Genomic DNA, 24,700 nt, shown 5'->3' with positions numbered 1-24,700 from the left:
ATGCCGGATGCTAATGCACATATATATGGAATCTAAAAAAGTGGTACTGATGAACCTAGTGGCAGGGCAGGAATAAAGACACAGACGTAGAGAATGGACTTGAGGACACGAGGGGGAAGGGGAAACTGGGACAAAGTGAGAGAGTTAGCATTGACATATATACACTACCAAATGTAAAATAGATAGCTAGTGGGAAGCAGCCGCATAGCACAGGGAGGTAAGCTTGGTGCTTTGTGACCACCTAGAGGGGTGGGATAGGGAGGGTGGGAGGGAGACGCAAGAGGGAGGAGATAATGGGGATATATGTATACGTATAGCTGATTCCCTTTGCTGTACAGCAGAAACTAACAGAACATTGTAAGGCAATTATATTCCAATAAAGATATTTAAAAAAAGAAGAGTGAGAAGACTGATGGTCAAATAATTCTGGAGCACTAATTTAAAGATTAAGGTAGTGGGAGAAAAAAAAAAACAGTGAGGGATCTAAGAAGAATTAGTTAGGGTGATTGGAGGAGACCCAGGAGAGTGGTGTCAGGGAAGCCAAAGGAGAGAGGGTTTCCAGAAGGAAGGAGTGGGCATCGTGGGAAAGGCAGTGCAGAGGTCACACGAGGTGGGGACTGAAACACATAGCAGGAGGCTCCACGTGTCAAGAAGTAAATGGGAGATGAAGAAGTAGAAACAAGCAGCGTAGACTCTTCTTCCAAGAAATTTCATGATGAGGAAGGGAATTCATCTGATAGATGGAGAGAAAGCCAGGGTCCCAGGAGCATTTCTGCTGGTCATGTTTTGGTTGATGGTAAAAAGTCAGTAGGGGGGAAAGATCAAAAATAAGAGAAAGGGAAAACTTAGTGGAGCGGCACTAAGGGATGGGATCCGTCGTGTTGGGAGGGAGAGAAACCTTGGATATGAGTCCTCCAGCCTCCCGCCGGTGAGGCCAAGCCCAAGTGTTGCTGCGATGGGCAGTGAAGGACCCGCAGTCAAGGGCAATGACCAGGAAGTGAAAAAAGGGGTAAGGTAATGTGGTGGAGGGGCACGGGGATGTCTGGAATAGCAGCTGCGATGTAGGATGATGCACTGTAAGAGAGCTAAGAGGACTCTCCTAAGAGATTTTAAGAATGTGTAACAACAGAATATGCAAATGATGCCAGTGATATCCAGGATGGATTAGGGAAGTGTGGAAGGGAAGAAGGGCTAACCTGGGAAGGAGGAATGGTTAGAGAAGTGAGGAGTCATATGCTAAATGCCCTCAAAATGACAGTGTAGGAAGAGGAATCTATTCCGTTGGAGGATGGAAATGTATTAGTTAATTAACAAGAGTGTAGAATGTATTTAGTTGGAGTTTTATGAAGGTGTAATTGTGTGAATTTTTTTTAATGCCCAGAAATATTCTGTTAGGTTGGAAAAAAACACAGTGTATTAGTTGATGAATACATGGGTCTGGGGATAAGAAAATAAGGAGGCAGAGTCTCTGCAGGCTGACAGCCATAAAAGGGGAGCCCCGAAGGTGGGTTTACACTGAGTGCAGCCACCAGACCTTCAGAAATGCCACTGGCAAGTGAAGTAAACGGTGGTGAGGATGGAGCAGCCTTGAGAGCAACCTTTCTCAGGGGTTGGGAGGAGATCGTGGAGAGCGGATGAGAACCAAGGGGCCGGGAACTGAGGCTGGAGGTGAAAGGGAAGGGCCTGGATGCTGCGCTCCAGAACTCCTGGGTCCTGCAGCTCTGTTGTCTTTCTGCTGTTAGGGCGCGGATGTAATTGTGCTAAGTGTCTGAGGCTGCATCGCCAGCCCTGTTCCACTGGGTGCTCTCAGTCACTGGAAGGCGTCTGGACAAGGAGATAGTTGGGTTCTTTCTCTGGGTTTCTTCTATGAAATGTATTCAGTTACACACATTTGTGACATCTCGCTGCCTCTACTGACTGCCTTGGCTGTCTCTAAAGAGGGGTGCCCACTCAGAGGGTCCCACTCAGCCAGAAACGACAACTGTTCACTCTCATCTTTTAGCTTTGACCCAGCTTCGTAGAAGAAACCTTTTCATACCAGAGCAAAACTCATCCTCAGTTGGTGCAGAATATTACCTGCATAGATTACTTCCTACCAGGATACCGGGTTGATTTTTAGATCATGCTGCCGGTAATGTTCATTCTGTGCTGGAGCTGTGACTCCTAAACCACTGTTGGGTCCTTATTCCCTTGCAGATCATCGCCGTGCATCCGCATTTCGTGAGATCCAGCTGCAAGCAGTTTGTGACCGGAGGGAAGAAGGTAAGCGCTGCGTGTTGACCATCACATGCCGTCTTTGAGGGGGTTCTGTTTGCTCCTTAATTTATCTTTAGTATTTTTAATGTCTGCCTCTTTGTGCAGAGAAAATTCGCGAAAGCACAATGTAGTGAAATCAGGAGACCATCACCTCCTGGGGGAGGTGTGGCCTCAGTTCTTCTCACTGACATTCCTTTGGAGTAGATGTAGGGCAAAAACAGAGATGTTACTCCAGCTTCCACCTAGTGCTTTGAAATATTGTCCCTTCCACAAAGAAGAAGTAGCGTTTAACAGTAACAAAAGAGCAAGTAAACTAGTGTTTTTTCCCGTTGTAGAAAATCTCCTGCAGGCCTTGAGACAGTTGTAGAACAATTATGGCTCTTTTTTGCTGACATGTTCCTGGCATATTTTATTATCTTAGTGCTATTTAAAAAATAAGAGAGTAAAGTAAACCTTTTGTACATTTACATGTTTGTAGGTAAATTCTAAAATTAAAGACTCTGCTTATAGAATAAGTTCATTTTTCTATTCTTATTCACCAGGGATTTTTTAAAAAACCATTTTTATAATAAAATGCTACCACTGTCCTGGAACTCTGAATGTTATTTCATATTCAGTTTGGGGATCAGTGGAGAGAAGGCTCTGTGCGGTATTTCTATAGCAGGGTATAGGTATGGAATGGCTGCTTTGAGGCTCAGCTACCACATGATCTGGAATGTTCTGTAGTAGTTATCTGTCTTTTTCCCTTGGTCTGCAGCTTCATAGAATGATAGGGCATTCATAGAATGTCTTTAGAATTAATCAGTGGGAATTACAGATTTAAACTAACTTTCTCTCTCTTAGACCTGCAGCTAATTCACTCCTGAAAGAAATAGCTACCTTACTTGTCTTTGTTGGCCTCAGGAAAGAGTAACTTTAAAATTCCTCTTGTTAAAGTATTTCTTTACTAAGCACTTTTCTAGTTAGGAAATTTTATGTGAGATAGAGCATGAATTCACTTAGCTGTTGTCGACTGAAAAAAAATGCACAACATGAGAGTTGTGAGTTAAGTTTTATCTGGGGCAAAATGAGGGCTATAGCCCGGGAGATAGCATTTCAGATAGCTCTGAGGAACTGCTCTGAAGAGGTAGGGGGAAGGTCAGTATATACGTGATTTTGGTGAAGGGGGAGTACATGCAGTCAAGTACACATTTTTTGCACATATTTTTCTACTAGTCTCATGAAGGTTTCTGCTAGTCACAAGGAGCAGACGTCACCATGTAGGATTTTAGTGTTTTTCTAGATATGAGGAGATGCAAGAATTGGGCTCATAAAATTGGCTCCTGAAAATATCTAACTATCTGAAGACCTGTTCTGCCAGTTTTTTTTTTTTTTTTCCCAGAGCACAGAGTGCCTGATTTCTGATCTCCACCCTGAACTCCTTTCAGAGGGTGTTGAAGGTCAGCAGCTGCAGGGGCTCATGATTTAATCCTTGTAGAGGTAGATGGCAAGTGCTAATTTGTAGGTGACAGTATAATTTAAACCCAGGCATTTTTATTTAAAACGCAGTGGGGATAAAGAATGCTGAGTCACTGTGTTTTTTTGTTTAAGTGGCCTAAAACAACAAACTTTCATTATCTCACAGGTCAGAAATTAAAGAGTGACTTTCCTGTATGGCTCTGGCTCAGGGTCTCTTGTGAGATTTCAGTCTATTTTTTGCCCAGGGCTGCGCTCATTTGAAGGCTTAACTGGGGCTGGAGTATCTGCTTTCTTAAAGGTCTGTTGCCTTCTTAGGAGCAATCCCTCATAAGATGTCGGTAACTTAAAATACTGATAAATCACTTTGGTTGAAGTATTTCCCTAGTGGGGATGCAGTTTTGAGTTCTAGCTCTCCAATTTCAGAAGCTAGAGATTTTACAGTTGTCCCCTATTTTTTGAAGGTATTGGTATGAAAGAACATATTAGAGATAATATGAGTGATGTCCAAGTGGACTCAAACTCATACTTTGGGATTTTCCTGTGTTGGTGTGTGTTCTTAATAATCAGCTTGTTGGTGGAGGTTAATAATTGCTTTTATACTGTGAAGGATACCTATGGTCTGGTGTAGTTTGCCACGGTAGTTTTGCTACATGAATGTCTTGTCAACCTGCAGGATGCCTGGGTTAACTGTGTCAATTTCGTATTCTTCGTCCTTCTACTTAGCATTTGACATCATTTACAGACATCTGTAGGAAGGACCTTGTGAATGTAGCTGTTTGGGCCAAAGCTTGTTGAGTAGATACATGAGCAATTATATGGACGACAGAGTAGTGCGGGCAAGGTCATATGGAGAGAAGTTGGAATTTATACAAAGACAACGTTGTGAATAGCAGTAAAATAAGTAGAATTCACTGAATGCTGAACAGGCAAGAACATCAGAGATTTGGTTCATCTTTTTGGTTATCACTGACTGCTTGACAAGTTTTTCTGTGTTCACTCTTCTAAGAGACAGCATTGTCTTTTCTCCTTTCTTCCTATTCACTTCTCCAGAAATGCATGGGTAGACATTTTTTCCCAAGCACAAAAAGATGTTTAATTATGTGTATATAAATTAAAAACAGTTCAGGTCATCTGGTAAAAAAGTTTTTAAAAAATGATATTGTTAGAATTTCTGGATTAAAATCATTTAAAAGAAAAAACACACACCAAAGGGTTAGTATATTGTATAAAGGACTTCGGATATTGAGCTTGATGAAAGTATACGTGTGATATTTTGAAGTGAAGAATCAGAGGAGTCCACATGTCAATGTAAATGATATTGTCATCTCTTTTAGATTTTTTAATAGCTTTATTGATATGTAATTTGCATGCCATAAAGTTCACCAGTTTAAAGTGTACAACTCAGGGACTTCCTTGCTGGTCCTGTGGTTGAGACTCCACACTTTCACTGTGGGGCGCGCAGGTTCCATCCCTGGTCGGGGAACTAAGATGCCGCGTGCTGCGCGGCACAGCCAAAAAACTAGAGTGTACAATTCAGTGGTTCTTAGTATATTTACAGAGTTGTGCAGCCATCACCATAATCTAGTTTTAGAGCATTGTCATCAGCCCAACCTCGTCCCCATTAGCAGTTACTCCACATTCCCCTTCCCCCACTTCCCAGCCCCAAGCTACCACTAATGTATTTCACTTCTCTATAAATTTGCCTGTTCTGGATATTTCATATAAATTCCGGGTATTTCATGTAAATGGAATCATACAATAAGTACGTGGCCTTTGTGTCTGACTTCTTTCATTAGTTTTCTAGGTACATCCATGTTGTAGCATGTATCAGTACTTCATTCCTTTTTATGGCCAAATTACATTTCATCGTATGGATATATCATATTTTATTTAGCAATATTTAATTATGATTTATTATTTAAATATTTTATTTAAATAGTTATCAGTTGATGGACATTTGGGTTGTTTCCACCTTTTGACTATTATGAATAATGCTGCTGTGAACAGTAGTCAAAACATGGAAGCAACCTAAATGTTCATCGAGAGATGAATGGATAAAGAAGATATGGTGTGTGTGTGTGTGTGTGTGTGTGTGTGTGTATATATATATATATATATACACACACACACACACACAATGGAATATTACTCAGCCATAAAAAAGAATGAAGTAATGCCATTTGCAGCAACATGGGTGGACCTAGAGATTGTCATACTAAGTGAAGTAAGCCAGACAGATATCATTATAATATAGCTTATATGTAGAATCTAAGAAAATGATACAAATGAACTTATTTACAAAACAGGAATAGAACCACAGACATAGAAAACAAACTTATGGTTACCAAAGGGGAAAGGAGAGGGGGAGGGATAAGTCAGGAGTTTGGGATTAACATATTAACACACTACTATATATAAAATGGGTAACCAACAAGAACCTACTGTATAGCACAGGGAACTCGACTCAGTATTTTATAATAACCTATAAGGGAAAAGAATCTGAAAAAGAATAGATAAATATATATGTATAACTGAATCACTTTGCTGTACACCTACTTCAGTTAAAAATATAATAAAATTAAAGGCCATTATAATTTTTCCTACTTATGTTAAAGGCTTAAGAAACATTGGCATGTAAATGTGCCCTCTATTCAGGGACTTGTGACATACAAACTATTCACTGATTTCTCTGGATTCATTAAAGTTTATTGTGTAAATATGTATTTAGTGAGTAGTAAAAATTAGTGTTTAATCAATAAACTAGAGTGACTTCTTTGTACAGGGTTAAATAACCAGAGATTTCCAAAACATGCGCCAGCTTGGTGTGCTTTGCAGAAATCTCCGGAGAGATTTCTTCCTTCTGTATGTGTATGGCATGTACTTTTAAAGATCACTTCCGCTGCATGGTTTTTGGCATTTGCGTGTTTTGTTTGTTTTAAAATAGATTTATTTTGTTGAAGGTATTTCAGGAAACATTTCTGATTTCATTAAGGAATGCACCTTTGATTTTAAAAACTAAGAGAAAGGCTTTTTGGAAGGTGACATTAAGAAACAGATACTATTGTGAAAAGATTCTTTTCTTTTTTAGGGTGTTAGGAGGACCCTCATTTTTTTCCCCTTATAACCGAGTTATGGCATTTTCTTCCTTTGATAAATGAGAATGACAAAGACTGTGTTGGCCCAATCGCAACTCTGATCATTTAACTGCAATTTTCAACCAGTGCCATAAGCTAAGCAGAACTAGTTTGAAGAGTCCAACATTTAGCAAATGGTGATAACCTTGCAATAATCATACATTGCAGATATCAAGACCTCCCTGTTTAGAGTAGATGGCAGATCATATAGGGGAAAAAAGAGCAAAGACAATTATCATGTAACTGAGAGGTAATGACCTTCTGCCTTTAAGAAGTAATTTAATCTTAAAAAAAATTGGAGCAAAGACTGGCCAAATGAAGGTGTAATGTGGAATAAAGGCATTCTTAAGGCATTCTTAACCCTTAAGAACACTGATCTTACTTAGACTGACAGCTAACTGCATCTAGGAATCGTATGCCAACTTCTGTAGACAATGATGAAAGCAGCGCAGCGACCACAGAAGTGGAATAGGAAAGAGGGATGTCCTACAGTGACATATTCATGATGTCATTTCATAAGAAAATTTGACAGAGATGTCTAATTTAATATTTTAGTTGATTTGATTTGATGAGAAATTTTGATTCCTGGAAGAACATTTCTTTAAAAGTAATCAGGACATACATTTCAGAATAGTTCCATAAAATAGCCATGTAGCAGAAAAAACCTGAAACTGCAGTTTGACACATTTGTTGATATTTCCTTTTTAAGGTTCTAGCTTGTTAGGTCTTTAGAGAGAGTTCCTTATCCACCCAGGACTAGGGAAGAGGAGGCAATAGTTCTGTGTGGCATAAACTTTTAGGTTTTCAAGGTAACTTCTTAGTAGTTGAATGCCATAGCTGGATTTATGGTCTCCAGTGCTTGACACATGAGCATAAAAAGCTTATTCTTGGGCTTCCCTGGTGGCGCAGTGGTTGAGAGTCCACCTGCTGATACAGGGGACACGGGTTCGTGACCCGGTCCGGGAAGATCCCACATGCCGCGGAGCGGCTGGGCCCGTGAGCCATGGCCGCTGAGCCTGTGCGTCCAGAGCCTGTGCTCCGCAACGGGAGAGGTCACAACAGTAAGAGGCCCGCGTACCGCAAAAAAAAAAAAAAAAAAAAAAAAAAAAAGCTTATTCTTAATTCTGTTTTGTTTCCATGTTGAAAAAAAGAAAAGGAAAAGCACATCTCTTAAGAGTGCCATTGGAGAGAGCTTTAAAACATGAGAATGGATGGATTTTTTTTTAAGTGTAACCTCCTTGTGTAGCAAGAATTAGAATGCATGAGCATAGCAATGAGGTTATCTCTTTGAGAAATAAGTCTGCAAAGCAGATCTTGTCTGGGTTTTTTTTTTTTTTTTAATTACTCAACTTTCTCTGTCAGCAGATAAACTTGAGCTCCCTACGACCTTTACCTTTGAACTCTGAAATACACTTCATAATAACTGATTCTCCTCCTTTGACAAATTATTAAATTGTCGTGATGCAGTTTGCAGCAGAGTTCATTTTTCGAAACGAGGGAGTCAGCTGTTTGGCATTGTGGTGGGCCAGGTCCCCTCACTCTAGCCGCAGGGACAGCTTGCTTTGTAAGCTGGAAAACGTCAGTCAGCAAATGAGGTAAGGACCTGCGTGCATGAAATGAGAAAAAGCGCTTCACTGTTTGGGGCTGAAGGCTTATGGCAAATTTTACCTGAAGGACAGAACTAGAAGCATCAGCTAGCTTCTCAGTGTCCGAGAATGTTCGGCAAAAAACAAATTGCATTCTGGATTCTTTTTGGAAGAGGATGCCGTGGAGCAGCTTTTTGTAATAATGCGAATCTTTTTAGAATTTAGACAGCCCAGCGAACTACTATGACCACTAAGTGTGAAACGTAGAGGTGCTTCCTTATATGTTTGCTTGTCTCCTGGTCAGATGGAAAATGGGGTTCTTGGGGTCACAAAGGATTTTTTTAATTAAAAAACTTTTTAAAATTAATTATTATTTTTTTTAAGTTTTGGCTGCGTTGGGTCTTCGTTGCTGTGCACGGGCTTTCTCTAGTTGCGGCGAGCGGGGGCTACTCTTTGTTGTGGTGCGCGGACTGCTCATTGCAGTGGCTTCTCTCTTGTTGTGGAGCACGAGCTCTAGGCGCACGGGCTTCAGTAATCGCAGCACGCCAGCTCAGTAGTTGCGGCACGCGGGCCCTAGGGTGTGCGGGCTTCAGTAGTTGTGGCTTGTGGGCTCAGTAGTTGCGGCACATGGGCTTAGTTGCTCCACGGCATGTGGGATATTCCCGGACCGGGGATTGAACCCGTGTCCCCTGCATTGGCAAGTGGATTCCTAACCACTGCACCACCAGGGAAGTCCCTTAATTTATTGATGTATAGTTGATTTACAATGTTGTATTAATTTCTGCTCTACAACAAAGTGATTCAGTTATATATATTCTTTTTCATTATGGTTTATCCACAGGATATTGAATATAGTTCCCTGTGCTATAGTTTAGGACCTTGTTGTTTTTCCTCAAAAAGGATTTGACATCAGTTATGCCTCCCAGTCCGCTGACCAGTGGATCTTCAGAATACTTCTGCAGGCGATCAGATGCTTGATCTTAGGCAGTTTTCTACAGGCAAACTTTTCTTACACATTACTTCCCAGGCAACCACCAAATTTATGTCCTAGTGGTTGTATGTAGAACCATTGTAAAGAAACACCTTCATTTCTTCTGGGCACTGTGTTATAAATTGTGGTTCCATTCCCAGAAATTCATCTCATGCTGTATACATACCAAAACTGATTAAAAACCACCAACTAATAGGAAGTAAAGCACAATGTAACCTTTCCAAATGTTTCTTAGGAAGGTAAAGCCAAGTTGTAAAATAGCCATATTGTAAAAGTATATTTTGGTGGGTTTTTCTCTCTGTACTGTACTGCTTGAAGCTAAAAATTGAAATCTAGGTCTTAAAATAGAAATCATTTTCAGTGTCAGAAACAGGCGTTGTTCCTTGCTTTCAAAGTTAAGTTCATTTGTCTCAAACATCAGTTGCTTTTTTGATATTGATATGTAGAGCTCCCAACATCCTGGAGATGGATCCATGGCAACAGCATTTTCTTCAGTAATCCCCCTTGTTTCATAGCCATCAAAAGGCTGGTGAGAACAGAAACCTTTTTTCTTTAATGAGTTCAACTAACTTTTCCATGTGTGATATTTCCATATTGTTTGCGGCTTCCCCCTGGGCTCTGATGATAAGCTTACCACCTGTCTTCCTAGAGCAATCAAACCATCCTTTGCTCCTTGCTGAAAATATCTTCCTTTGCATGTTGAGAATGCTGTGGCTGTTCTTAACTATTTGGAATAGTTATTTCCTCTGCAAGAATCATTGTTTGGTTTAGTATGTTCATTATGTTTTTTTGTGGGGTTTAGTACCAATGGACTGTCATTAACACTGGGAAGCCCCTCTCTCTCTCTCTCTCTTTTTTTTTTTTTTTTTTTTTGCGGTACGCGGGCCTCTCACTGCTGCGGCCTCTCCCGTTGAGGAGCACAGGCTCCGGACGCGCAGGCTCAGCGGCCATGGCTCACGGGCCCAGCCGCTCCGCGGCATGTGGGATCTTCCCGGACCGGGGCACGAACCCGTGTCCCCTGCATCGGCAGGCGGACTCTCAACCACCGCGCCACCAGGGAAGCCCCTCTCTCTCTTTTTAAAATAAGGCTGTAGAGCACAGGGAACTATATTCATTATCCTGTAATAACATATAATGAAAAACAATATGAAAAAGTATATGTGTGTGTATGTGCGTGTATATATATATATATATATATACACATATATATATATATAACTGAATCACTTTGCTGTACACCTGAAACTAACACAACATTGTAAATCAACTCTACTGCAATAAAAAAAACCCATAAAATTTTAAAAAAGGTAAGGCTATATAAATAACTGTCATTAACCTTGAGAAGCTTTTCCCTTTTTTCCCCTTTTTTTTTTTTTAAGACAAGGCTCTATAGCAAGGGGTCACAGTTACTGCAATTATAAGTTGGTGTCACCAGTACAGACTATACCACAGTCATTTCACAGGGCTATTTGGCGTGAACAGTTCTGCCTCTTGAGCACAGCTCGGTTAGAGGGTCCACATAAGGTGCTGTGAGCACGTAGAATCTGGATTTCAGGAATGGTGGTCCGTTTCCAAAAGGAGATAGGAGGAATGCTGCTGGTGGAAAGCAGTTAGCCTGCAAGACTATTAGTCAGAATGGTGATTTGGTAGGAAAATGAATATTCCCAGTCTTTGGAGAGGAAAAAATATGTGTATGTATATATGTATGCATATAGCACTGTTGGGGTAGTTTTGCCGTCCTTTGTCTTTAAGCATTTGGGGCTTTCCCCCCCCAATTGTTCGTTTGATCCCTCTCAGTTTTCTACTTCATTTTCAGCCAGTATTCCTCTTTGATGTTTGTAACAGTGCAAATTTGAACAAAATCAACATCTAATGGTGGTGAATTAGCTGTGTCAGTGCCCTGCGGCCAAAGATCTCCAGAACATACCCACCAGGCATGAGGAAGAGGGTGTGCTAGAAAGAGGGCGTTACAGGTTTTGGGCTGATGAAAGATGGTTTGGGGAGGGTTTAAGGAAGCAGAACTTTGCTCTGGATCGGGTGCTGTCGGGAAGCAAGAGTAATTCCATCACTGGGTATCTTAATACATCATATCTAGAAGGAGGACAGACCAAATGAAGGCTAACGACATGTTGATAAAGAAGCAGCAGTCTCTCCTTTTAGCCAGGATAGGGAGGTGTCTGGTCATTTATGTGGCTTGGAAAACATTGATATCCTGTCAGTGTTCAGATATGATTATGGAGTAGTCCTGGTTTTGTCCTCATCTCATGGTCACGGGGCCCTGTCTGATGTTGGTGTTCTGTGACATTTTTTATATTCACCTGGAGAACATGAATTCCTGCATTCCAGCTTTTCTCTTTCTTCGTTGTGACAAATAAAATGCCCAACATTTGCTAGATGACTTCTATTGAGGTACTTTATGAAAATATATGTATGGTCTGATTTCGTTGTTTTGGTAGAAATATAAATGTCTGGTGTAGCAATTTCTTGGAAAGCTGTATACCAAATTATTAACAATATTAATAATATTAACATATATTATTAACAATATCCGGGCAGGATTATTAGTGTTCTTTCTGGCCTTCACTGGCTTTTATTTTCTGCTTTTTTTTTTGGTAGAAAACATGCCTTTTATAATAATAAAAAGCAATAATAAAAGAATGTATAAAGTAATCCCAACTATTTTTGTTGTTTTCAACTTAGCATTGTAAATCATATGAAATTCCCTACATTATTGAAGTCTAATCTTAGCTCAGATGTTCTTTAATGGTTACATAATATTCCATCCTGTGGGTCTATTTACTTTTCTTAATCATTCTCATATTATTGGACCATTAGGTTGTATCCAGTTTGGGGTTAGCATAAATCATGCTGTAATGAAGCTAGAAATCTTTTGTCTGTGTTTCTGAATGCTTTCCTAGCACTGCGATTAGAATGACTGGGTCAAAGATTATGATTATCTTTTAGGCTTTGGATACATAACCGCCAGGTAAAGGTACATTCCAGAAAACACACTGATTGACACCATCTGTGTTAGAGGACCCGTTTCACCGTATCAGCCTGCCAATTTGATATACATAGAAAGAGATTCCAATGTGCTGTTTTGTAACTTCTTTAAATTATTAGTGATTTTGAGCATTTTTATTTACTAGTCACTTATCTCTCTCTTCCTTTGTGATTTCTCTGGTTGTAGTATTAGCTTGGGGCAGCTTTTAATATTACCATAGAAGCCAGGACAATCGACGACTGTCCGTTTGATATTTATTGTCAGTTTGAGCACAAATTATTGCTGCTTACTGAATAGCCTGCAGCCTTTTCTCCAATTTTAGCTAAACCTGGAATAATTATTCTTGTTCTAGGGAGGCATTATATAGGAGTCATAATGAGGCTTTAGAGTAGATGCTGAACCATGTACAAAGAGGACGAATATATTCTACTCCATAGATGTGAGTCTGCCCCCAAACCATCTGTCCTGCTGCTTCCTTGGAGGCTCTCAAAAGACAAGCCACGGTGCCCAGTTAAAGTCAGGTTCATTTCACTTGGTTTCTTCTGTAGGCAGTGTCCTGATCTGTACTTTTCCCCTTTTGCTTCACTTTGTTGTTTTTTTTTTTACTTGAAGTATAGTTGATTTACAATATTGTGTTAGTTTCAGGTGTACAGCACAGCGATTCCATTATATATATATGTATATATGTGTGTGTGTACATATTCTTTTTCAGATTCTTTTCCCTTATAGGTTATTACAAAATATTCAGTATAGTTCCCTGTGTTATAGAGTAGGTCCTTGCTGGTTCCCTTTTGCTTTACTTTGCATTGAGTGAAGTGCTTGTTCAGATCCGTAAACCTGTGTGTTCAGGTGACTCTTTCTCTTATTCAAGACTTAGCAGTTTTGTGTTTCTTTTTCATAACCTCGCTGTGCAAAGATCTCCCCCTGAATCGTCGATGATTGAGATTATGCGTAGTTAAAATTAGAGATATTTGTTCATCGCACAGAACATTAATTCGTTTCATCACCCAGTGGATGGCTTTTGTGTTTTCTCTACTCTTAGCGGGGCAAGGGGTCCAACCTTGAAGCCAGCCCCAGGAAACAGACCCTCAGACAGCTGCAAACTGAAAAACAGACCCAAGGTGTTTGACATGAACAACCAGTTCTGTTACGTCTGCAGGACCCACCTGGAAGGTTTTCTGTTTGCTTGCTTGTTTGTTTTGTTTTTAGTGGTAAAACTATTTTTTAAATGCCCCATTCATTTCTGGAATCCCATTTACAATTGTGAGCTGCATATGAAGAAATTGCAGATTGCTAGTTTGAATAGGAGTTTGCCTCACATGCTGGCTACAGTTGACTGCTAAACCCATACAGATGGGCAAGTAGATATATAGATCTATATCTCTCTGTCATTGCTAGTTTTTTTGTTTGTTTTTGTGTGGGGTTTTATGGGGTTTTTTTTTGTTTGTTTATTTGTTTTTAATATAAAGGGGCTGCTCCTAAGTGGCATATCTTATGTTTAACTTCTTTGGTTCACCTTGAACCCATAGCTTGTATTTCTTGGTCACTAAATTGACTGTTACCTTACGTTGATATGGTGTTTTCTTAAATTTCAAAGCATATTTCTGGCTACATAGTTTTCACAGGAATACTTAACTTCAAGGATTTGTCCAAAACCTGTGTGTGTTTTAGTTGTGTTTATTCAGATATTGCTTGGAAGCAAATAGCCTATGAGGTGGCCTCTGGAAATCCATCTGTGTACAGAGACTTTCTCTGGTAGCAGTATCTGGCCTGTGTTTAACTGCTTTTAAACGTGTTAACTCACCTTTTGGGAAAGGGGATGCAGGAAATAACCACCGAATTGAAAGCAGTAATATATGTGGGAAATCCCTGTTTTCTTCCTATATGTTTTAAGTTCTCTCTTAGTGGTGTTTAGAAAGGCTGTGTGTTTTAAACTTTGGTACTGAGCCAAAGCAGGAAGCAGGACAAAGGTGTTCTCTGCTCGGTGGGGTTCTTCTCGGTCACTTCTGTCTCCATCAAGATTCAAGACTCCTGTCTGCTGTCAGCAGCCAGCTACCACCCCAGGTCTTCTCCATGCTCACTAATTTTTTTTTTACTTGCCCTCTTGACTTTTTCCATTTTATCCCTAATCTCTTCCAATCTTGGATTTTAAAATCCAAGATTGGGGATAAGTCCTCCCCATCATTATGCCCTGTGTCTATTTTTACTGGGACAGCCTTATTTGGCTTTTTTTTTTTTTTTTTGCGGTACGCGGGCCTCTTACTGTTGTGGCCTCTCCCGTTGCGGAGCATAGGCTCCGGACGCGCAGCCTCAGCGGCCATGGCTCACGGGCCCAGCCGCTCCGCGGCATGTGGGATCTTCCCAGACCGCGGCATGAACCCGCATCCCCTGCATCTGCAGGCGGACTCTCAACCACTGAGCCACCAGGGAAGCCCTTATTTGGCATATTTTAACTTGCTGGGTTTTGCTTTTCTTTCCCTATTTCTCTGTTTTATTATCTCACACTCCAGCATCTTCTCTGATCAAGCATTTTGTCTTTTGTGGAGTCTGTTTTCTCCAAGCCTCTCGATCCTTCCTGGTGGAACACCCTTGCCCATGGGCTTATTAGACCCCAGACTCAGAGCAAGCAGTGATGCTGGTGTTTAGGGAGCCTGAAGGACTCAAATGATTTATATACTTGGAAGATCACAAAGTGATTAAAAAAGGGCCAGTCACCCTCCCTTTCCTCCATGAGGGAAGAATGGTGATGGGTAATGACGGGTGTTAGGCTACCAGAACTGGCAGCTTTATTACAGCCCAATAGGAATCATGCCCGTGTGTGGGAGATGCTGGGATGTGGTGCAGGAAAGTTCTAGATAGATTTATCAGCACAAAACATGGGAGAATAAAGTATATTGCTGAGGATCTGAGGGCTCCCATTGAAATATAAGTACTGAGAGTGCTGACTGCCAGAACGTGGATTTATGGGAAATAAAGCCCTAAAGTACTTTCTCCAACAAAAAAATAGACCTCTTGGAAACAGTTTTTCCTCTCTACGTACTTAGCTCCCATTGAGCTTAAATTGCTCTCAGTATTGTGATAATGACAACTCAGTATTACAGGATGTGGAAGATGAACCAAATAAATTAACCAGCTGCTTTTAAGGGTAGTTCACCCAATGGCTTCCCCTCTAAAATGCTTTGTAGAAGATTTGTGCTCAGTAGGTCTCTAGGCAGTTTTATGGCTGCAAGAAAGAAATGGATTTTATTAAATGTCAGTGAAATACAGGCAGATAGTTTTGTGGTAGTTAAATTAGCATAGAATGTGTGTAAGAAAAGCAGATTGTCTCGTCTTAACTTGACGAAACAGAGCTTTCTTTGGCATTCCTGCCAGATAGTGTGTTTCTGCCTGAAATGCCCATAGATTAGGATGGAAAAATCCTGACCCCTCCTGTCTGAAACTGTATGTCTTACAGAATGTTATCCATCAAATCCTGTATGTACAGCATGGTTGTACTTGAAGAGTTTCAAAGGACAGTAATGGGAATAATTCCATAATTACTAGCTGACGTTTAAGGTTTTATACTATGTGTAGATTAGGAAATAGGACTTATAAGTAAAGAATTAGGTGAATTGGGAGTTTGGGATTGTCCCAATACTCTATTTAAAGTAGATGACCAACAAGGACCGACTGTATAGCACAGGGAGCTCTGCTCAATGTTCTGTAATAACCTAAATGGGAAAAGACTTTGAAAAAGAATAGATACACATGTATGTATAACTGAATCACTTTGCTGTATACCTGAAATTAACACAACATTGTTCATCAACTATGCTCCAATATAAAATAAAAATTAAAAAAAAAGAGAATTAAGTGGAGTGGAGAGGGAAGGCAGAAATAAATGCTTCAAGGGGTCAGGCAGGTAACATAGAGGAGAGAGGCAGGCCGGGTGAGGGGACGGCCAGGATAAGTGGGCCCTGTGACAGTCCAGAGAGCCCGGGAGCAGGCAGTCAAACCCATTCCAGGGATCACTGATCAGGCCAAATGAGAGGCCAGTGGACATCCCTGAAATCAAGGGGCTGCAGTTAAGGGAGGACTCACCTTCAAAGGACTTTTCAACTTTTTGACAAGTTGTACACAAATTATATCCTCTGGCGTTGAGCAAAGGGAAAGAGACCAGCATTTCAGGAGTAGGACATAGAGTCAGAATAAATGAGCCCTTTCTCAAGGTACAGATGTTTTCCTTGGATGAGTCAGTCTCAGGGTCCTTTTCCTGTAGAGTTTTGAGATTAGGGCAGATGCCAGTGTGTCTGAAATAGTGTAGGGACCTTACTAACTAAAGATGGGCCGAGTAACTGGGGGATTTGGGAATCACACAGCTCTTCCTGTAGCAAATACATCGTGTGTATGGACCACAAAGGAAAGAATAAGACTTGCAGACCTAGGAAAGCCTACTCAGTATCTAATATTTGTTATTCCTGTGTGTCTAGCAAAGTACGTATAAGATGTGGTTTCTCTCCCCGATGGATTTGCAGTCTGCTAGGAAGAGGAGAAGAAAATACATGATCTCAGTGAACTAGATATAAAATGGTGCTAACGATCGCATGACTCAGAACCAGCATGACCGTAAGACGTATGCAGAACCAAGAAATCAGGGGGAAGTTATTTTGACCTACGGAAGAATTCTCCGAAATGATGGTCCTGTCTAATATATTTAAGGCTGTTTGTTTAGTTTTCAAATATAAACTTATATAAAATTTATATAAAAATTTATATAAAATGTAAATTTCTTAGTTTTCAAATATAAAGTGATGAAACTACCGCTGTTTGAAAGACATGGGGAAAATAACATGAATCGTGTCTAAAATTTTAATGGAAATTAGTTAAAATTTATTTCATTTACAGAAGCTAGGATATTAGCTGCCCCCCACCTCCTGTTTTTGAGTACCCATCAGTGGCACAGAATGGGTACCACTGATGCTGCCGTCCGAATTATAAAAATAAGGGAGAAGCTCCTTTGCTCCTTTGATTTGTGTCAGAGCAGGTTACACAAGGTTTATTGTAATAGAACTCTGAAAACTCAGACTGAATTCAGCATTCTCTCCTTTTCTTCCTGCCCTCTGCTGGAAGCTTCCCTTGGAGCTAGAGCAGGAGACAAAGGAGGCTGGTAGCCTCAGCTTCATCCTATAACTGAAAGCACACTGACCACAGCAGAAAGGATAGAGTGGAATGAGTTTGATTTGAATTGGAATTACAACAGGACTTTATTAACAATTTTCTAAAGTTAAATGTTTTATTTAAAAAATAAGTACAGTTTATGTGAATTAATTCTAATACATAGTCAGGATGCTGCAACCATTCCTTCAAGTTCCAGTGAACTTTTTGATATTGTTTTGTTTCAAACATTCCCCTAAATTATCCTGACTGTACAAATTAGAGAATGGATTTTCATCCGCATATTAACATTATAAAAAATAATTCACATGTGCCATGCGGAATAATTATAAAATAGAAATAATATAAAATCGCCTGTCACCTCTTTCTGGAATTAATTATGATTACTTTGTAATGTGTCTTTCAGATTTTAATATATGGATACACATTCATATTTTATTTAAAAGTCATCATATTTAATCCTGTTTTGCAATCTGCTTTTTTATTTACTATGCCCTGAACCTCTTTTTCTGTTAATAAGAGTCCATATATAAAATCATTTAGAAATGATTGTATACTCTTCAGCTGTGTAGCTCTACTACATTTTACTCAGTCTATTTCTGGCCATTATAAATAACTTTACATAACTCTTTGCTCACTTATCCGATCACTTGTTAGCATAAATTTCTAGGCTAGGACTACTTCCTGGGGACATTTTTAAAGCTTTGAGCCCATAATGCTAAAGGATCCTTCAGAAAGATTGTGGGTCCTACATACACACACACGTACACACACAGACAGCCATGTCCCTTGCCCCAGTGTCTGACCTTATCATTTTGGTTCATCTTTGTCAGTTTTTTTCTTTCCTTTTTCCTTCACCTGTCAATTCTGAGACCACTGCTATACTGTTTGGGGTGTTAATTTCATATAATGTTTTACTGTCTGGCAGGGCACATCCACAGGCCCACCCCCAAATTGCTTAATTTTTAAAAAAAATTCTTGTTATTCTCCCAGATTTTCAAATAAATTCATAGCATTTTGGAAGCTCTAGAAAAAGTTCCTTTGGGATTTTCTTTGGGTTTGCATTAAAATCGTAGGTTAACTTCGTAAGACTTAAGCTCTTCAGTGAGAACTTTGAGTCTTATCATCCAGGAACGTAATATCTTTCCATTTATTTAGTTCTCCTTCTCTCTCCCTCGATAAAGTATTTTGTTTTTGCTGTGTAGCTAGTACGCACCCATCTGTTTTTGTTCATTATTAACTTTGAGAGCTGTGGACTTTCCCTTGTTTACAACTTTGATTGCATCCCCTAAAGTTTAGGTCTGTGCTATTTGTATTTTCATTTTCCAAGTGCTCTGGTTGCAGTTCGATTTCTTCTTTTTATTTATTTATTTTTTTGGCTGTGTTGGGTCTTCGTTTCTGTGCGAGGGCTTTCTCTAGTTGGGGCAAGCGGGGGCCACTCTTCATCGTGGTGCGCGGGCCTCTCACTGTCGCGGCCTCTCTTGTTGCGGAGCACAGGCTCCAGACGCGCAGGCTCTGTGGTTGTGGCTCACGGGCCTAGTTGCTCCACGGCATGTAGGATCCTCCCAGACCAGGGCTCGAACCCATGTCCCCTGCACTGGCAGGCAGACTCTCAACCACTGCGCCCCAGGGAAGCCCCGATTTCCTCTTTTACCCAAGGAGAGAGAGTATTTTTTTGTTTCAGTTTTTTTTCTGTTTTGCTCTTCTTATCCTTTGTTATTAATTTCTTGCTTAATTTTCTTGTCACCTGAGAATAAGGAGAATTATTTGTGAAGTTCTTCTCTGCTTTACGGAATGTCTTAGTCATGTGTCAGGAGTGGGAGATTTTTTCTTATTCCCTAGACAAGTTTTATTGTTTTCAAATAGTGTATTTTTCCAAATTGCTGGTTTTCTTCTTGTTAGCTCATATTTACTAGAAGTGGCTGTGAAGTTGCCTGTAGATTTTGTGAGAACGTTTCCACATCTTTTACTCTGGACAGTGGTGGGAGAAGGAAGTTTTATGTTTTCATTTTTGCTGAATTGGAACACAGTGTCTGTTGGGAAGACAGCTACCAGAGAATGTAATCATTGGTGCAGCAGGGAAGTGCTGGATCTTTGTTAAAGCTTGCTTTCTGTATTTATTAAGGTAACTTTCTACAGGCACTGCCCACCTCACATAACTGGCACAGCTGCCCTCCTGTACCAGCCTGCCTGCCTTTTTCTTCCAAGCTGCGTCTCCAGGCAACAGCAGGAGTGGCTATTCAGGTGTGACTCTGCCAGTGCTGATCAAGGCCCCTGTGTCCCTGCCTGAGATTTCCCCTGTGACTCCCCTCACCTCCAGCCGCCACTGCACCGAGTGTCATTCTGCTATATACTTGACCGAGGTGGGCTCTTTCTTGTAATGAGTTGGACCACAGCCTTCACTGGGATCTTCTTTCTATCATGTTTTACAGAATTTCTAATTTAAAATTGAGGGCATATTTAAGTTTGCTCACCCAGGTGCAGATTATGCCCCTTCTAATACTACATTTGGCCATTTCTAGGTGGGGATTGGTGAGGGAGGGGAATTTGATGCCACGGGGCATCTCCCCCTGGCCATCCAGCCAATCCTCCCTTCCAGCAGGTGCTTGTGGAGCATTCCCGGGCCCCGCCCACTTCTTACAATCCCCTCCCCCTGACCCAGGCCACAGAGGGAAGACAGACATTGTGACCTTACCAGTTCCTCATGTTGAATACAGTTGTCTTTAGCTACCTGTCTTTAGTGAACTGTGATCTTATACGTGGCAGGAGTTGTATTCTCAGGCTTTCACCTCTGATCCCAGGTTTCAGAGCTGTCCCGTCACAAAACGCTGCACACACTCCGTGGGCGCCTCGGCTCTGTTCTCTGCGTCATGGCCAAGGGAGAGGCTGAATCACAGGTGGAGGCCGTACCTAAGTGTCACTAGCTGGAGGCTTGGCGGTGGTGATTTCTTGGAACCTGGGCGGGGGGAGGATGAGATGGGTTAGAAAGTTGCTGCGCGTATGTAGAGGAGCTCTGTCCTGTGTTTATCCGATGAGAGCACCTGTGCTCAGTAGAAACCCCGTCTCCAGTCTCCCCTGTGGCTGTTGTGAGGCCCCCTTGCTCTTGCATGGATGATAGAGAACTTTATACATTTCTGGCAATTTCACTTGACTAAACTCGGCTTATTAGTGACGGTGGACACTTATTTAATTTTAGGTTTTTCTTTTCTTTCCTTTCTTTCTGCTGCTTCTGGCTCTAGGAGCCTAACCATTGAGAAAGACATGTAAGAAATATAAATACTGTGAATTTACTCTCCACTATTCCCTATTTTTTCCCCTATTTTGGGGGTGGGGTATACTAAGGTAAACTGAAATTGACGCTTATGATAGGAATTTTAAAAATTCTGTTATGGAAACTCTCATCAGCAATTGCTTTTAAAAGGTTAACTGTATATTTCAGGATAACATGTCTAAAGTTATATAGTGTCAGTTACACAATGTATAAATTATACCTTGTATGTATTAAATGACATATTGTATAAAGACCTTTTTTTACAGGATTTAAATTGGATATATCAAGAAAAAACTTTTTATTGTATCCTTAATAATGCATGAATTCTAGAACTACATATTTATGTAGAAGTTTTGATTAAAGACCCTAGCTACTCTGAAGTTTTCGTAGAAGTTTAATCCTAAAGCAAATTTCTCTTGTGTTATGACATGAATTACTGCTCAAAAATCATTGTTAAATTATTTTTCTAGGGTTAAGTGAAAGACCCCTTCTAATCATTGCGGTTTAATCTGTGGCTAATATTTTATTTTCAGGGAAAACATTATCAGGTTTTGATTTCCCAGTTTACTAAATAAATTAATTCATGGTCAACTATTTGAAGAACTTTCTGTGATAAAAATCTTTCTACTAGTGTACATTATTTTCCCTGAATTTTGGTGTTTTGGTGCCATCTTGTGGCTGGACTGTGTAGTAACCTCAACACCCAAACACATTTCAGTGTCCTCGATAGGGTAAAGGATAGACTGGGAATGCTTTCCAAAATGCAAATCATGTACCACTAGAAACCTACATTTAAAGGGCTGAGGATAGTTTGTTACTCGGTGAATGGACAAGAAAAAATAATAAGGAATTTGATATATGACTCTTGGTTTCTAAAATTCTGTTTTCATGATATTTGCCCCTAGTTGCTGCTGTTTGAACGGTCTTGGATGAGCAGATGGAAGTCTTCAGTTCTGCACGAAGGAGAAGGGAACATACGGAGTGTGAAGTGGAGGGGCCATCTGATTGCCTGGGCCAATAATATGGTACAAGCAGTGTCCCTAACGCTGGTTCAGAGCTAGAAGGACAGCCGGACCGAGAGCCCTGCGACAAAGGGCAGGGATGGCGCTCCTGCCACCGCCATTTCTATGGATTTTTTTATATCCCCGTATCTCCTCCGTCTTTTTTTTTTAACATCTTTATTGGAGCATAATTGCTTTACAATGGTGTGTTAAAAGCACCAAGCTGATCTCCCTGTGCTATGCGGCTGCTTCCCACTAGCTATCTATTTTACATCTGGTAGTGTATATATGTCCATACCACTCTCTCACTTCGTCCCAGCATAGCCTTCCCCCCTCCCCGTGTCCTCAAGTCCATTCTCTATGTCTGTGTCTTCACTCCTGTCCTGCCCCTAGGTTCTTCAGAACCGTTTTTTTTTTTAGATTCCATACATCTGTGTTGGCATACGGTATTTGTCTTTCTCTTTCTGACTTACTTCACTCTGTATGACAGACTCTAGGTCCATCCCCCTCACTACAAATAACTTAATTTCATTTCTTTTTATGGCTGAGTAATATTCCGTTGTATATATGTGCCACATCTTCTTTATCCATTCATCTGTCAGTGGACACTTAGGTTGCTTTCATGTCCTGCCACTGAAATTTCTAAAAGGTACATGGAGCGATTGATATCATACCAGAGGGTAAAGAAATTACATTGCTTTTGGTGTTCATGGGAGAGTAATTTCCAACATATTCTGGACTCTATCTTAGAGGAAGAAAGCTGAGGCATGGAGAATAGCCAAGAAAATGAAAAGGCATCTTAATAATGAAAGGGCTGCATTGGAAATGTGGTCTTGAAAATACCATTTGCCTATTAGCCGAGGGCAAATGCCAGTTGCTATGAAACAAGGGCAGGATATTGCTGATTTTTCTTTTACTCTCAGTATAATCACAGACCCAAAATAGGCCTGCCTTTGAAAAAGGGGATCCTAATTTTTGGTACTTCACTTATCTCAAGTTTACTCAATATCAGTAGGGCGAGTAGAAAGTTTAAAAATTACCTTTTGGACATCTGGCATAGCTTTTGGAATTTTGAGGTATAATTTAGCAAATCAGTGCTATTCCTTTTTGGCCTCACCACATGGCATGCGGGATCCCAGTTCCCCAACCAGGGATCGAACCCATGCCCTCCGTGCTGGAAGCGCAGAGTCCTAACCACTGGACCACGGGGGAAGTCCCCTGCTATTCCATTTTGAATGGTAGAAACCTCCCAGAATCTACCGTGCCAGTCAGGACTTTTCTTACTTCTCCTGGGTCACAGTCAAGGTCAACAGACATGTGGCCTCTTGGTCTATTTTCATTTAGCTGCTTGCTTGATGTTTCCATTTGAGTATTTTAAAATGTCAGGCGTGTTTTTCTTTATTTAGTGGTTTTGCAGATTCAAAGCTTTTCTGAAAAGCAAAGCCCGTATTTGTGGTGGAACGATATAATTAGAGATGTGACTTTCTGTCTTTTTGGAAATGCAGTTGTTGATATCTGTACATTTCCCACTTGTGTTGGATTTGAGTGGCCTGTGCCATCCACTCATAAAATCTAGTTTGCCTAGAAAGAAGGACAGAGGTTTTCTTTTGTTTTGGGTTTTCACAGGATTCTTGTGGAGTAGGAACGTTTCTGCGGCTCCCAGCAGCACCTAAAAAACACTGTCGATACTTTGCTGTGCTTTTTATCCCTGATGGTTAGCAGTGGCCATTAATAAATTTTCTTTTACCTTCCTTCTCCCAAGGAGAGGATGCTTAATGCTATTTTATTTTCCAGGGTGTGAAGATTTTTGACATCACCTCAAAGCAAAGAATCACCAATGTGCCCCGGGATGATATAAGTCTTCGCCCCGATATGTATCCCTGTAGCCTCTGCTGGAAGGACAGTGTGACACTGATCATTGGCTGGGGCCCCTCTGTCAAGGTAGTTTTGCTTGTATGTCTCGTACGTCTGTGTCGTTACAGAGCTACCGAAGGTGGTCCACAGGAGACCGAGTCCTTGAATGGCTTCTCGGAACCAGAATATTTTCACCTGCATATTATTGTCATGTGATAATCATTTCATGCTTGAATTCTTCCATATGCATAGATTTTCAGATCTATCCTTTCTCCTAAACTTCTCCATGTTCAGAATGGTGCTGCCTTTTTGATCCTTTTTAAATTTCCCATAACCCGATTGGCCTTAGCTCTATGTAAAGCATGTGTTAGGTGTCGTTGGTTCCTCTGGGTCCCTTTCGTTATTGTTCTTTTCATTTCCCGTAGCTTTGATTCTGAGCTTCTTCACTAGGACCGATGGTGGAAAAAAGAAGGTTGAGATGAAATCGTCCTGCTTGCTCGCTAGTAGTTTGGTGGAGTGAAGACCCAGGCTTATTACGGATGCTAAGATTTGGGGCTATTTTGTCATGTATATTATCTGCCAATATGTGCCTGGGTGAATGAAGCTATTCTGCAAAAGGAGGCCCCAAATCCATTCACCTTTATTTCATGCCTAGTTGTTTTTCTCGTATTAGATGTTTCAGAGCCAAAAGTTGTTTTCTTCCCTTTAAAAATAGATACCTTAATCTAAACAACGTAAACTAAAACTTAGCTGAGTTAAAGACGCTGTGAGGAAGTATCCCAGCCATAGTCTAATGGAAGAGCTCGGCTCTACAGAGTCACACAGACCTGGGATCCATTCCAACTTTTCCACTTAACTTCTTGCGTGACCCTCTCTGAGTCTTACTCTCCTAATCTGTAAAATGGGCGTGTTAATTGTTCTCACATCACATGTTTCGGAGACGATTAAATGAAGAGCTTAGCATAGGATCTGGCGTATTGTACTTGATAAA

General features: G+C 40.6%; 1 protein-coding gene across 4 annotated transcripts in view; it reads left to right on the top strand.

The window, feature by feature from the left end:
• The window catches only part of VPS41 (VPS41 subunit of HOPS complex), a 187,111-nt gene that overhangs the window by 92,196 nt on the left and 70,215 nt on the right, over positions 1-24,700 (top strand). For all 4 annotated transcript variants that reach the window (XR_009542057.1, XR_009542058.1, XM_060157337.1 and 1 more), the window contains 3 exons: positions 2,197-2,262; positions 21,760-21,879; positions 23,650-23,796. Coding sequence is in view for 2 of the 4 variants with exons in the window: in XM_060157337.1 (XP_060013320.1) it covers positions 2,197-2,262; positions 21,760-21,879; positions 23,650-23,796 (333 nt within the window). In the remaining 2 variants the exon portion in view is untranslated. The remainder of the gene's footprint in view (positions 1-2,196; positions 2,263-21,759; positions 21,880-23,649; positions 23,797-24,700) is intronic.

Source organism: Lagenorhynchus albirostris, chromosome 8, assembly GCF_949774975.1.
Source record: "Lagenorhynchus albirostris chromosome 8, mLagAlb1.1, whole genome shotgun sequence".
Taxonomy (NCBI): domain Eukaryota; kingdom Metazoa; phylum Chordata; class Mammalia; order Artiodactyla; family Delphinidae; genus Lagenorhynchus; species Lagenorhynchus albirostris.
This window is presented reverse-complemented; position numbering and strand designations above follow the sequence as displayed.